The following is a 15,748-nucleotide window of genomic DNA, read 5'->3' on the forward strand; positions in this document are numbered from 1 at the left end:
CAGGATTTTATGGCCTAAAGGTGGAAGCAGTGCTTAAAGGTGTGCTTTTTCTGGTCTTTATCAATGATCTCTCCGACTCTCTGGAAAATCCTCTCTATCTCTTTGCTGATGACTCCACTCTCTGCCGCTGCATTCCTCTTCCCTCAGATCGGCAGTCTGCAGCCTCCTCTCTCTCTGAAGACCTGGACAAAATCACAGACTGGTCAAACAAGTGGGAACATGTCTTTCAATCCTGACAAATCTCACTCTCTTACTATGTCTCTCCGAAAAGATCGACTGGACAACCCTCCCATCTACTTTCTCAACAATCCTCTCCAAGAAGTTCTGTCGCTCAAGCTTTTGGGTCTCACTATCTGCCATGATCTTTCTTGGGAAAACCACATTTCGAAGCTGGCCTCCAAAGCCAGTCGCCGACTGGGCATCCTCCGTCGTGCGAAGTCCTTCCTCGGCACACCTGAGCTCCTCACCACAAACGAGGCTTTCATCCACAGCTCAATGGAATACTGTTCTCCCCTATGGGCTGGTGCTCCTGCCTCACACCTGGCTCGGCTTCACGCTGTTGAATCCAAAGCTTTCAAAATCATTGGAATCTCCCGAGATGAAGCTATCTCTGAGGGTCTTTCACTCACTCACCGCAGGCAGGTAGGTGGTCTTTCTGTCTTCTACCGACTCGTCTCCGGCCTTGCTCCCCCAGCTCTCTCTGTGCTCTGTCCCCCAAATATTCCTACAGTTCGCACAAGATCTGCCAGCAACCCTCTGATGGTTAAACTGCCGAAATCTCGGCTCTCTGCTCACCTTCACTCTTTCATTCCTCTTTTCTCCCGCCTCTGGAACAAACTCCCACACTCCCTTCAATCCCACTCCTCCCTCCAGGTCTTTAAAACAGCTGTTCACCACCATCTCTTATCTTCCCCCATCCAAAACCTTGATCTTTTCTACCCGCACTAATTCACCCCAGATCCACCTTGTTTGAAATTCCAACTTCCTTCCTGGAAGTCCTGGCAGTGTACATATGTTTATACCTCTCCCACCCCCTCCCCCCCCCCCCCCCTTCACATGCCTCCCCCCCAAAGCCCTCTCCCTCCCACAGATCTCTCGATGTCTCCATGTCTCTCAGTCCCTGCTCTCAAATGTTTTGTTTGTGTCATTCCCCCTCTCTCCCCATCTTGTCTACCACTCCCGATGTTATTTGTTGTATGTGTCTCTTTGTCTTTCTGTGTGATTAATGTTCGCTCTTTCACGAGCCTCGATCTTGTATGCACAAAAAAAAAAAAAAAAAAAAAAAAAAAAAAGCAGAGCAGGATTGTATGGCCTAAAGGTGGAAGCAGAGCAGGATTGTATGGCCTAAAGGTGGAAGCAGAGCAGGATTGTATGGCCTAAAGGTGTAAGCAGAGCAGGGTTGTATGGCCTAAAGGTGGAAGCAGAGCAGGGTTGTCTGGCCTAAAGATGGAAACAGAGCAGGATTGTATGGCCTAAAAGGGGGAAGCAGAGCAGGATTGTGTGGCCTAAAAGGTGGAAGCAGAGCATGATTGTATGGCCTAAAAGGTGGAAGCAGAGCAGAATTGTATGGCCTAAAAGGTGGAAGCAGAGCAGGCTTGTATGGCCTAAAAGGTGGAAGCAGAGCAGGATTGTGTGGCCTAAAAGGGGGAAGCAGAGCAGGGTTGACTGGCCTAAAAGGGGAGCAGGATTGTATGGCCTAAAGGGGGAAGCAGAGCATGATTGTATGGCCTAAAGGTGGAAGCAGAGGATTTTATGGCCTAAAGGTGGAAACAGAGCAGGATTGTATAGCCTAAAGGTGGAAGCAGAGCAGGGTTGTATGGCCTAAAAGGGGGAAGCAGAGCAGGATTGTATGGCCTAAAAGGGGGAAGCAGAGCAGGATTGTATGGCCTAAAGGTGGAAGCAGAGCAAGATTGTATGGCCTAAAGGTGGAAGCAGAGCAGGGTTGTATGGCCTAAAGGTGGAAGCAGAGCAGGATTGTATGGCCTAAAGGTGGAAGCAGAGCAGGGTTGTATGGCCTAAAAGGGGGAAGCAGAGCAGGATTGTATGGCCTAAAAGGGGGAAGCAGAGCAGGATTGTATGGCCTAAAGGTGGAAGCAGAGCAAGATTGTATGGCCTAAAGGGGGAAGCAGAGCAGGATTGTATGGCCTAAAGGTGGAAGCAGAGCAAGATTGTATGGCCTAAAGGTGGAAGCAGAGCAGGGTTGTATGGCCTAAAAGGGGGAAGCAGAGCAGGATTGTATGGCCTAAAGGTGGAAGCAGAGCAAGATTGTATGGCCTAAAGGTGGAAGCAGAGCAGGATTGTATGGCCTAAAGGTGGAAGCAGAGCAGGGTTGTATGGCCTAAAAGGGGGAAGCAGAGCAGGATTGTATGGCCTAAAGGTGGAAGCAGAGCAAGATTGTATGGCCTAAAGGTGGAAGCAGAGCAGGATTGTATGGCCTAAAGGTGGAAGCAGAGCAGGATTGTATGGCCTAAAAGGGGGAAGCAGAGCAGGATTGTATGGCCTAAAAGGTGGAAGCAGAGCAGGATTGTATGGCCTAAAGGTGGAAGCAGAGCAGGATTGTATGGCCTAAAAGGGGGAAGCAGAGCAGGATTGTATGGCCTAAAAGGTGGAAGCAGAGCAGGATTGTATGACCTAAAGGTGGAAGCAGGGCAGGATTGTATGGCCTAAAATGGGGAAGCAGAGCAGGATTGTATGGCCTAAAAGGTGGAAGCAGAGCAGGATTGTATGGCCTAAAGGTGGAAGCAGAGCAGGATTGTATGGCCTAAAAGGGGGAAGCAGAGCAGGATGGTATGGCCTAAAATGTGGAAGCAGAGCAGGATTGTATGGCCAAAAAGGTGGAAGCAGAGCAGGATTGTATGGCCTAAAGGTGGAAGCAGAGCAGGATTGTATGGCCAAAAAGGTGGAAGCAGAGCAGGATTGTATGGCCTAAAGGGGGAAGCAGAGCAGGATGGTATGGCCTAAAGGTGGAAGCAGAGCAGGATTGTATGGCCTAAAGGGGGAAGCAGAGCAGGATGGTATGGCCTAAAGGTGGAAGCAGAGCAGGATGGTATGGCCTAAAGGTGGAAGCAGAGCAGGATTGTATGGCCAAAAAGGTGGAAGCAGAGCAGGATTGTATGGCCTAAAGGTGGAAGCAGAGCAGGATTGTATGGCCTAAAGGGGGAAGCAGAGCAGGATGGTATGGCCTAAAATGTGGAAGCAGAGCAGGAATTTATGGCCTAAAAGGTGGAAGCAGTCAGTCAATATATAGTCGTGGTCAGAAATATTGCCACCCTTGCACTTTTTTCAAATAACTCACAATTTTAATTTTCTCTAAAAATAAGTTGAAATTAACAAAAGTATTTGGTCTCCACAATTTTTTATTTCACCGTTAATATTACAGAACCTTTGTTTTTGATTCAGAACTTAATAAAAATAAAAAGGAATGGCATTGACAAAATTATTGACACCCTTGACTTAATATTGGGTTTCTCCAAGTGAAACACGTTACCACGTGTTTCTCCGCCATTTCCCCAGATAGTTTTCACTGTTAAACTTTAAAATGTTCACACTTTCCTCTCAAGTTCTGTATTCCGTCGTATATTATAACACCTTTTTCTTCTTCTTCTTCTTCTTTAAAAGGCTGCTTTTGACTTGCTCACCAAATCTATTCATCCCAAAAAAAAATTCCATCTCTTACAGTGCCTCTTTTCTACATTCCCTAAACTCTCCTGCACTCCATCCTCCATCCAGCGTCCTCAAACGTATTTTTGACTCGAAGGTCACAAGAAACTCATTTTGCAATAAATGTTCGTTTCCCATTAATTGTACACTTTCTAAAATCCAATCTCACCCCTCCCCTCCAAATCTTCCCCATAACCCCTCCCCTCCAAATCTTCCCCATCACCCCTCCCCTCCAAATCTTCCCCATCACCCCTCCCCTCCAAATCTTCCCCATCACCCCTCCCCTCCAAATCTTCCCCATCACCCATCCCTTTCAAATCTTTCCCCTTTCCCCTCCCCTCCTAATCCCCCCCATCACCCATCCCTTTCAAATCTCCCCCCTTGCCCCCTCCCTCCTAAACTACCCCCTCACCCCTCCCCTCCAAGACTCCCCCTTGCCCCTCCCCTCCTAGACTCCTCCCTCACCCCTCCCCTCAAAATCTCCCCCATATCCCATCCCTTTCAAATCCCTCCCCTTGTCCCTTCCCTCCTAAACTCCCCTTCAAATCTCCCCACCCTCATTTCTTCTCAATTTCCCCCCTCTCACTCCCCCTCCTCAAAGCGTCCTCCCCGCTTCTTCCCCCTTCCAACTCTCACCTCCATCTCCCCCAACCTTCTGCCTCGCTCTTCCCCCTCCTCAAATAACACCTCATGATGCCTCACCCAATCACCATCAAACCTTTTGTCCGCCCCATCCTTCCCTTTCTCCGAGCTATTCTGAAATCTGACACACCTTCAACAGCTCTCCCTAACTCTTCCACCTCTCCCACATCTTACCCTACCCCTCCTCCCCCCTGTTCTGTATCCGATGCTCCCCCTTCTGCTTCATTAACGGTATGGACCTCAAACATCCGGGGCCTTCGTTCAAACTTAACTGATCTCTCCATACAGGTTGCTTCTGTCAAACCAGACGTGATCTGCTTAACAGAAACTTTCCTCCTTCATGATGTCTCCGATTCCTTAGTATCTCTCCCAGGTTCCTCCCTCCTCCGGTATGATAGACCTGAGCCTCGTCCTGGAGGTGGGGTTGCTATCTTTATCAAAAACTCTCTTTCTCACTCGCCCTGCACTGCACTCTCTCCACCTCACCCCCAGGAATACCTCTGGCTACGGCTTCCCCTTCGCTCCCACCTCTTGTTCATGTGTGTTGTACCGTCCACCAAACAGTGATGAGTCCATCGACATCTCGCTGTCTGATAATATGGACCAACTTCTATCTACTCATCCCAACTCTCTCTTCCTCATATGTGGTGATTTCAATTGTCACCATGCCAGTTGGCTGGGTGTGGGTACCTCTCTAACCAGCCATGGCTCCTCAGCAAAGGACTTCTGCGACTCACTGGGACTGACACAATCTGTCAATTTCCCGACCCGGATCTCAGTCAACGGGGCATCTGCTCTTCTGGACTTGGTTATGACTAACTTCCCTGAAAATGTCTGCTGCTCTTCTTCTGCTCCAATCGGATCATCTGATCATGTGCTTGTTAAAGTGGACATCTCTCTGACCATTCTCAGGGAGCCTGCTCAGCGTCGACGAGTCTGGCATTTCACTCCGGCCAACTGGCACGGTCTTCAAGCAGCCATCAATCATCTGGACTGGTCTCCCATCTCTACCACCTCTGACATCAACTCATCCTGGGAATTCTTCCAAAGTAAATTGCTCTCTCTCATGCACAGATTTATCCCATCTCATCTTCAGTTGTCATACCCTTCCTCCCGTCCATGGTACACGGAATCTTGTGGTGAGGCTGTTGCCCAGAAACAACTTGCCTTCGTCTCCTGGAAAGCAAATCCAACGGAAGGAAATCTCATTTCCTTTCACAAAGCCCGAAACAAGTGTGTGTCCACCCTCAGGAGAGCCAGGAAACAATATCTCTCCGTTCTCAAGACCGAACTCTCTTATCTGTCTCCCTCTTCCAAATCCTGGTGGCGTCTGGTCAAATCTGTTTCTGGTGTTTGTTCCCCCTCCATCCCCTCCCTTACCTCAAACGGCTACACAGCTGACTCCGCACGTGAAAAAGCTGAATGCCTCAACTCTGTGTTTGCCTCTAAATCTTGTGTCCCAAACCCACCCCTCTCTGTACCCACCATACCCAGTCGTACCCAGCTGCTCCTGGACTCCGTGTCCTTTCCTCCTGACAAGGTGGAAAAGTTTCTGTCAACCCTCGACTCCGATTCTGCAACTGGACCTGACGGCATCAGCCCATGGGTCCTAAAATCCTGTTCTTCCGCTCTTTCACTCCCTCTCTCTGTTCTCTTCACCCTCTCTTTTGCTCAAGGTCAACTGCCATCTGCTTGGAAATCAGCCAACATCACGGCTTTGCACAAAAAGGTGCAAAAACAGATCCTAGCAACTACAGACCAATCAGCCTTCTCCCAATTATCAGCAAAGTCATGGAATCCATCATTGCTTCGGATATCAAATCTTTCCTCTTCTCCAATGGCTTGATCTCCGATCATCAATTTGGTTTCAGACCAGGTCGCTCTGCTCTGGACATGCTGCTTCTGCTGTCTCAACAATGGATGGAGGTCCTCAATGCCAAACAGGAAATTAGAGCCGTCTCCCTCGACATATCACGTGCCTTCGATACGGTCTGGCACCCCGCTCTGCTCACCAAACTCTCCTCCTTTGGTATCCATGGAAATCTCCACTCATGGCTGGCGGACTTCCTCTCTCGTCGTAGTCAACGTGTGGCCCTGAATGGGTTTCTCTCATCTCCTCTTCCTGTTCAGACTGGAGTTCCCCAAGGCAGCGTTCTGGGCCCTGTGCTTTTTTTGGTCTTCATCAATGATCTCTCTGACTCTCTTGAAAATCCTCTCTATCTCTTTGCTGATGACTCCACTCTCTGCCGCTCCATTCCTCATCCCTCAGATCGGCAGTCTGCAGCCTCCTCACTATCTGCAGACCTGGACAAAATCACAGACTGGGCAAACAAGTGGAACATGCCTTTCAATCCTGACAAATCTCACACTCTTACGATGTCTCTCCGAAAAGACCGACTGGACAACCCTCCCATCTACTTTCTGAATAATCCTCTCCAATAAGTTCTGTCACTCAAGCTTTTGGGTCTCACTATCTGCCATGATCTTTCCTGGGAAAACCACATTTCCAAGCTGGCCTCCAAAACCAGTCGCCGACTGGGCATCCTCTGTCGTGCGAAGTCCTTCCTTGGCACACTTAAGCTCCTCACCACATACAAGGCTTTCATCCGCAGCTCAATGGAGTACTGCTCTCCCCTCTGGGCTGGTGCTCCTGCCTCACACCTAGCTTGTCATCACGCTGTTGAAACCAAAGCGTTCAGAATCATTGGAATCTCCCGCGATGACGCTATCTCCGAGGGCCTTTCACTTAATCACCGCAAGTAGGTTGGTGGTCTTTCCGTCTTCTACCGACTCCTCTCCGGCCTTGCTCCCCCAGCTCTCTCTGGGCTCTGTCCCCCAAATATTCCTGCAGGTCGCACGAGATCTGCCTGCAACCCTCTTATGGTTAAACTGCCAAAATCAAGACTCTCTGCTCACCTTCACTCCTTCATTCCTCTTTTCTCCCGCCTCTGGAACAAACTCCCTCACTCTCTTCAATCCCACTCCTCCCTCCAGGTCTTTAAAACGGCTGTTCACCACCATCTCTTATCTTCCCCAATCCAAAACCTTGATCTTTTCTACCCCCACTAATTTCACCCCAAATCCACTTTTTTGAGGTGACTTTTGACTTCTTTCCTGGAAGTCCTTGGTGTCCTTTCGTTTTATACCTGTCCTGCCTCCCCCCAGGCCCTCTCCCTCCAAAAACTCTCCCGATGTCCCTGCTCTCAAATGTTGTGTTTGAGTGCTTTCTCCTCTTCTCTCCCCATCTTGTCAACCGCTCCCCTTTCTATATACTTTGTTTGCTTGTTTGATTTGTTTGTTTGATAAATGTTAGCTCTTTCACGAGCCTCGACTCTGTAAACAAAAAAAAAAAAAAAAAAAAAAAAAAAAACCGTCTTGCATCCGAGTTGAAACCGTCGTACCTTGTGTTACGAATTAGTCACTTCCGTTGTGGTAGCTTTCAACCACGAGACATTTCTGGTTCCATGTATTATCATTATTGTTGTTTGAGGGAAATAGCAATTATTATTGTCAAAAGGTAAAGGGAATGTTTTAAAATGAAACAGGAACCGGACGGCGATGAAGAGGAAGAAGGAGAAAAAATGGCGGAGCGAGTGAAGTCGGAGAAGAAGCATAGCGGCTGCTTGGTCTGGAGCAAACATTGGTGAGCCAGAGTCACTAGCGAACTTTCGGGTTTCCAGGAAAGGAATTCCTACGACAGAGTTGTCATCGCTGTGACCGGTCAACCTGCATGTCAGGTTTTGCGATCGATTCAGGAGAGAATCATCGCCGTGCGGTTGCGCCACGAGACCGGGCCGTCGGCCATTTCGACTCGCGCAGGACTTGTGCTTCGCTCGCGGTTTCGTTTCTTTTCGACCATTGTCACCGCATTCAGACGTCGATCTGGGGCGTGTGTGCGACGTGGCTTTTTGAAGGTTACTTCGTCCATACCCGAGGGTGTGATCTCTCAGTCGCCTGTAGGGCGCCTTTGTATTTCCCAGTCGCCTTGAGGGCGCCTTTGTGCAGCGTCGGCTGTGACTGTACTTGCCATCCGCACGAGATTCTGGTCTCGATTGGACCTCGTTCTGGCGATCGCTGGAGCGAATCAACGTTGGCTTGAAGCTGGGAATAAGACATTGGGGAATGTTCTTGGTTCACTTACTTGGAGCACAGTGAGTTATACATATTACGAAACTGATGGTACCATCATAGGACATATCGATTGTACTTTTGATTCCTATTATTGTGTACTGTTATTCTCGTGTGATTGTAATACAATATTTGTTTGTGAGTAACCATTGGGGTGGCTTCTCCATTGATCTTTGACACACAGAATAACACATTTTTCTGCCGTGACTCCTCTCGGGGCTCGTAGGTACACCGTGACCAGGGGGTCGGGGAGGAGCACGTAACACTTGCATCTGAAGGTCAGCGTGAATCTGTTTGGCAGTTGATCGAGGTGCTTTCTCCACCATTCGAACAATCCTTCGCTGCAATCTTCGATCAAGTTTTCTCTTGCGGCCACGTCCAGGGAGGTTGGCTGCAGTACCATGGGCCTTAAACTTCCTGATAACATTGCGTACGGTGGGCACAGGAACATCAAGATCTCTGGAGATAGATTTGTAGCCTTGAGATTGTCCATGCTTGGCTACAATCTTGTGTCTGACCTCCTCACACAATTATCTCTTTTTCTTTCTTTTCTCCATGCTCATTGCATACACACAGTAACACAAAACAGCAGAATGACTCCTTTTCTCTATGCAAACTGGTTGAATGAGTGATTTTTATATTGCAGGCACCTTCACACTCAATACAGGTGAGTTCAATTCCAAAGTAAAGGAGAATCACCTGCTTGAAATGTAATTATTTATAAACTTCTAAAAGGTGCCAATTATATTGTTGGGGATTCGGGGTTCGGCACTCCCGTTACCAAGGGGGGGGGGTAATCCCTTGTCTTTTAAGCTGGCCGTTCCCCCGATCCTGGAAACTATAACGCTCCTCTGCGGTCGACATTGGCCAGGGTGATTGGTCAATGGAGGTCCAAAATACCTGAGTGCCAATCTCTCCGCAAAGCAGGGAGATAATTCCCGCTTGGACCGCGGACAAGATGGAATTTGCCGAGCGGTTAGCAATCCGAAGCCCGAGCCATTAACCAAAGGACTAACCCGATCCTGAGCGATTGGCCAAATCGTGCCGCAGGTACCCAATGGACAGAAAAGACTAAGACGATCGAATGAAAGAGAAAACCAAAAGGTAAGGAAGAACACAGGAATTTATTACAACAATAATTAAAGAGGAACGAAAGGAAGAATGTACAAGGGAAGAAGAAGAAGCAGAACACAGTGCAATCTTAAACAGTCTTAACTATCACGCTCCAGGGCAACACAAACAGACTTACACGGAAGGAGTAATGGTGGCAGGGAGGGAAGGTCCAAGCAGAAGGACGGCGTGGGCTCCGGCTCCGATCCACGCTCCGGCAGGCAGTGCCGCTCCGGCAGGCGAAACCCGGCAGGCAGTGCTGCCCGTATATTGTTGCACGCGAGCGGACCTTACTTAGCGGGGTTCATATATCGGGGAGGGTATCCGGCTTTCTCTCTCTCAACGTTCATAACGTGCTGCACTTCAATCAGAAGTCCCCGGCGCAGTCCGATCCAAGGCTTGGCTCCCTGCGCAGTGAGTAATGATCAGCATTCCCCAGCACAGTTCGTATCTCGTAATGGTTCCCTGCGCAGTCCTTCCAAATCATTGAGCCCTTTCACAATGGCCTCCCCTCACGCAGTCCATAATAGGGCTTTGTGCTCGCGCTTATATCTCGCGCGTTAAAATCAAGCCGCCTTCATAGGGCTACGCCCACTAGCGAGCTTACCTCAGCCCTGGTTGGTCGGCGAGGCTCCACCTTTGATGATGAGTCGACAGGGGGGGGGGGGGCAACGCCTCCTCCCCGCGCTCCGCCCTTCATCGCCAGCCTGACCGCGTGCGCAATGGCGTTTGATGCAGCGAACGCTGCTAGCAAGCAAAGCGCTAAGGCGCGTAATAGCAAGAGAGAGACAACCCCCGCCTGTAGGTGCGCATGATGGAGTAGCTTGGAGAGAGAGAGATCAAAATGGACGGGATTGAAGGACCTATCTTATTTAATTAATGCAACGCAGATTCAAAGTATTGGAAACAGAGCCTTACCTGAAGCACATAATAATGAAATAACTAAAGAAGTTCTGATGGTGCCCTACGTGTTGTCTATGGACTAATTAGGGTGCGACCTTTAACCTTTTGAAGATGGGAATATTTACAGGGAATTATTTACAATGGATTATTATTTTCAAGTGCCGGTTCTAAAAACCGTAACAATATTATCCGGGCGATTTTAAGATTTCTGTGTGGAATAAGCTAAGATTTAGTAATTTTTTTCAGCTTTTTTTGTTTCACTGCAAACCAAAGAAATACAAATGTGGGTTTCCAAAATATTTTTTAATTTCAACAATTTTCTGGAAGAAATGTTGCATTATTTGAAAAAAGTGCAAAGGTGCCAATATTTTTCACCATGACTATGTATAAACACACACATTTCCAAGCTGAAGCCGAGAAAACTGAAGATATCTTTCCTTCGATTTCCGACATGCAAAAACTACAATGAGTCCTGTAGCCAAAAGCCAGTTCAAAGAAACACACGGACAGATTACAGAGGGGAATTATTTAAAGATGGAATGCTGGGAGGGGGTTAGACACATTACAGAAGGGAGGAACCACGTTTATCAGCTTCTGGACAAACTTCGACACACATTCTACAATTATTTTTTAATATACAAAAAGCACTTACGTTAGATATTGTTAGACATTCATTGATGAAATATCTAGTCGATCTGACTCCATATACTCCCTATGGCTGTTCAATATATGATGAATAATGCAAAATCAATAGTGAAAGAAATCCTTTTGCCCCCAGAGTATAATGTCTCAAAGTGTTTTGTCCAAACAAGAAAGTGAAAAAATGAATTGTTGACATCACTTAAGCATTTACAACCATTCCGATGTTAACAAGTCTGCAAAACAAAACCGATATTAACGAGGCTAAGTCTGCAAAAACAAAACCGATATTAACGAGGCTAAGGTCTGCAAAACAAAACCGATGTTAACGAGGCGAAGTCTGCAAAACAAAACCGATGTTAACGAGGCGAAGTCTGCAAAACAAAACCGATGTTAACGAGGCTAAGTCTGCAAAACAAAACCGATGTTAACGAGGCTAAGTCTGCAAAACAAAACCGATGTTAACGAGGCTAAGTCTGCAAAACAAAACCGACGTTAACGAGGCCGAGTCTGCAAAACAAAACCGACGTTAACGAGGCCGAGTCTGCAAATCAGAAACGATGTTAACGAGGCTGAGTCTGCAAATCAAAATCGATGTTAACGAGGCTAAGTCTGCTAAAAAAACTGATGTTAACAAGGCTAAGTCTGCTAAACAAAACCGACGTTAACGAGGCTAAGTCTGCAAAACAAAACTGATGTTAACGAGGCTACGTCTGCAAAACAAAACTGATGTTAACGAGGTTTTACATGACAGCTGTGTCAAAACGATAGGGATGATTAGCAAAGACAATTAAAACACGATTATTTGTCTATCGATTCACAATCTCAAGCTCTAACAATGAAACGTCCAGGAAACTCACCAGTATAGGTGCACTTGCTCTACCAAGGCATACGCGTCTCCATCTCCAATGTGCAAGCCACAGAAAGTGCACACAAAACACTCTGGGTGGAACTTTTGTTCTCCCGCAACCTGTTACAACAGCACATAAAAGAGCCCTTTCGATACGTCACAAAAGGACCATATTTCAACCAAAAAAATATAAAAGACCTCATGATCATTTAAAATCAAAGGTGCATCATGGAGGTTTAGAGTAGAACTGACCATAACGAGCCCAGTCATAACTTGGGAGCATGCATGACAAGGTAGACCATAGAGTCGCCAGAAATCTTTGGTACAGTAAAGGAGGCCATCCCTTTCGTGGTACCACTCGGACAAGCAAGCATCACACTCACTGCAGCTGAGGATGTTCAAAATGAGAGACCTGATGAGTTAAACAATAAGTGAAGCACTTGCATAGCAATGGCTACAATTTCTCTAAAAATGATGGTTTTCACAGTTACCCATGATGCAATTGTACTTGGAGGAGTATCTGTCTCATAAACACGGAAGAGAACATGGTGGAGGGCAAACCAACACATTCTAGGAAAAAGGAAGAATTGTTGGGTCGAAGACCGATTGCTGGGTCGAAGACCGATTGCTGGGTCGAAGCTGGGTCAGATTACTGCTGGGTCTCAGATCGTGCAGGTAAGTGTGGGAACGACAAAACTAGCAGCTAAACGAGAGCGTCCAAAAGGGTATTTTAGGTTTAAGAAACAAACTGTCGAAGTTGAGCATTTAACAAAATTTAACGGAGCGACAGAGTCTGAGAAGCTGGGATAGATTTGCTTTGAGGAAAAAGGGGAATGTTTCTACTCCAAGTTATCTATCATTTGTCACGATGGCCTGGATTTTCAAAATGCTTATCCAATCAACACCTGATAAATAGGTATATTTATAATATCTCGATAACAGATGATAATATATGGCGGGTTAACAACGGGCTTTTCAGGAGCCAATAAACTTTTCATTACGCCATGTACACGAAGCTAAAAACGACGTTAGCCAGCCGGTTCACTTCTGTCTGTCTACAAACGCCAGTTTTTGATCGAGGAACAACTTCATTTCAATTGAATGTTATATTTTGAACACGAATCGGAAAATGAACCTGTATGTAGTTCAGAAGTACTTTGGTCCCTAATTTGTCCCCACCTCACATGCACCGAGAGGAGTGAGATAACATTTTCACTCACCTTGCCTGACTGGCAGTTCAACAAGTTTGGAAGACATTCCAATCACGAAACCTGCTGATTTTAGGTCATCTCATCTCGAATCGATGAACTTTAAAATGTCCGGATGTCCAGATGTCCTTCCAGCCATCCGTTAAATTTTTGCTATTTTTGCTACTCCTCCCTCATCACCCAGCTGGTTGTTTTGAAACTTCACACGAATACAAGACAGGAGCCCGCACAATTGCTCGGGATTCGATTTTCCGATTTCAGATCATGGTGGCTCCCCCTGAAACTTTGGATCCCTACTCCTCCCTTATTTACCAACCAATTGCTCCGAAACCCGATACAGCCATTCCACTCGATGGTCATGAGGATCGTTCAGTCTTAGAATTTGATTTTGGATCAGGGTGACTCCCAGGTGCCGTTAACCGATTAAACTCAAAGGACCTTACAGTTGAGGATCAACATACAGCAAGAGGGAAGTATGAACCACCTTTAGAGGCCATTTTTCCCCACAGAGCAGGGGTTGGCCTTTTTCGGGCACCATGGTCCCATTTTTGAAGCAATGTTTTATGGCCGGACGCCCTTCCTGCCGCCAACCCTGTTGGTCACCTCTTGCAACACACAGGGAATTACCAGTGAACTGGTGCTCAATTTGCCGACCTCGGAAGGATGACATGCTGAGTCAACCCCCCTGGTGTTAATTCAGCGATCGACCGGGATTCAAACCCAGGATCCTAGGACCCCAAGCCGACACCCTAACCGCGAAGCCAACACCAGGCTCATTAAGAGGGAAGTATGTTATACAGTAAAGCATCTAACAGACAGTGTAAATAAATGGTTTACAATCAAATGCACAGATGTAACATGGCCATTTTGGGGTACTCTGGGATGGCAGGAAGTATGAAAATTTAATACTCCTCCAACTTTTCCTCATTCAAACAATCTGGCAATCTGAATCTATTGGCCTGTCTGTTTGCCTTTTGATGGGAATGCCTAATGACTCACACAAAATCACCAAACATTGCTCTTTGGCACTGGAACCAATTTGCCTCCCCAAACAGTCATAACTTTCTGTCACCATTTCCAGAACTCCACCAGAACTTTCCAAAACTCCGGCAAGCGAGGGGTTTATGAGAAACCAAAATTGAGTAAAAAAAGAAGAACCACCTTTAGAGGCCATTTTTCCCCAGAGCAGGGGTTGGCCTTTTTCGGGCACCGTGGTCCCATTTTTGAAGCAATGTTTTATGGCCGGATGCCCTTCCTGCCGCAAACCCTGTTAGTCGCCTCTTGCGACACACAGGGAGTTACCAGTGAACCGGTACTCAATTTGCCGACCTCGGAAGGATGACGGGCTGAGTCAACCCCCCCCCCCCCCCCCCCCCGGCGTTAATTCATTGATCGACCAGGATTCGAACCCAGGATCCTAGGATCCCAAGCCATCACCCTAACCGCTAAACCAACACTAGGATAGCCTTCCTGATGTTAACATCAGGACATCATCGATAGAATTCAAGACTTCCGGGTTCGGTTGCGAGAGGACGCTGGCGTTGCATATTCGCCGCTTCTCCGACTGGATGGATGTACAGGGTCTGCTTCTACTTTTCTGACCTGACATCTCACACCTGTCCTGCCTTTTCACACCTGCACGTGCCGCGTGTTTCACACCCGCACGCTGGCGTTGCATATTCGCCGCTTCTCCGACTGGATGGATGTACAGGGTCTGCTTCTACTTTTCTGACCTGACATCTCACACCTGTCCTGCCTTTTCACACCCGCACGTGCCGCGTGTTCTCCGGCTGGATAACGGAATCTGCTTTTGATGGTACGGAATACGGAATCGAAAGGCCCACTCCCGTTGTTTGTGGCCGTGGCCTTGTTTGCCGGTGGCCTTGTGGTCTTGGTGGCCTTGTGGCCTTGTTTGCCGCTGTGGTCTTGATTAGCGGCTGCAGTCGTTTGCCGCTGCGTTTGCCGCTGCGTTTGCCGCTGCGTTTGCCGCTTTGCCTCCTCGACCTTGGCCTCGTACTCGTCCCTTCGCTCCTGCCTGGCATGGCTCTGAAGTACTCCGCCGCAAGGCTTCTTCTGCTCAATACCCGCTCCACCCCATCATGCATCTCTGCCATCAAATCAAATGGACTCCTCCGACGACCCAGGTACATTCACCGTGGCTCCGGTCGCAAGTTTGTTTATTTGCAATCAGGTCACTCCATCCCCCTCCTCTGGTCGGCTCAGCGCACTCTCACTCTTCGTCCCAGCGCACCTGGTCACAGCAACCCACACGATCGCACCTCTTGCCTACGAACCCTGGCTAAATCACCTGAATTCATCCCTGCTGTTCAAAACAACATCAAGCTCACCCTGTTCAACACCCGGTCCCTCAACAATAAATGCCTCATCCTGAACGAATACATCCTGGATAACAAACTGGACTTTCTCTGTCTCACCGAAACCTGGCAACAACCTCTGGACTACTACACACTCAACCTCACCACACCCAATGGATATTCCTACGTCAATAAACCACGCTCGGAGGGCCGAGGTGGTGGAATTGCCGTTATCCACCGTCAAGACATCAAGACCAACCTCATCTCCATCTCATCTGCTCCATCATTTGAAC

The 15,748-nt window shown here is 47.8% G+C and overlaps 1 protein-coding gene across 1 annotated transcript in view; it reads right to left on the reverse strand.

Moving 5' to 3' along the window:
• The window catches only part of LOC137432202 (LIM domain kinase 1), a 62,097-nt gene that overhangs the window by 40,422 nt on the left and 5,927 nt on the right, over window positions 1-15,748 (reverse strand). The window contains exons 3-4 of the mRNA XM_078782935.1: window positions 12,185-12,320; window positions 11,943-12,052 (exon numbers count right to left, since the gene is read on the reverse strand). Coding sequence (XP_078639061.1) covers window positions 11,943-12,052; window positions 12,185-12,320 — 246 coding nt within the window. The remainder of the gene's footprint in view (window positions 1-11,942; window positions 12,053-12,184; window positions 12,321-15,748) is intronic.

The sequence above is a fragment of the Myxine glutinosa genome, chromosome 8, assembly GCF_964187855.1.
Source record: "Myxine glutinosa chromosome 8, kmMyxGlut1.1, whole genome shotgun sequence".
NCBI classification, from domain to species: domain Eukaryota; kingdom Metazoa; phylum Chordata; class Myxini; order Myxiniformes; family Myxinidae; genus Myxine; species Myxine glutinosa.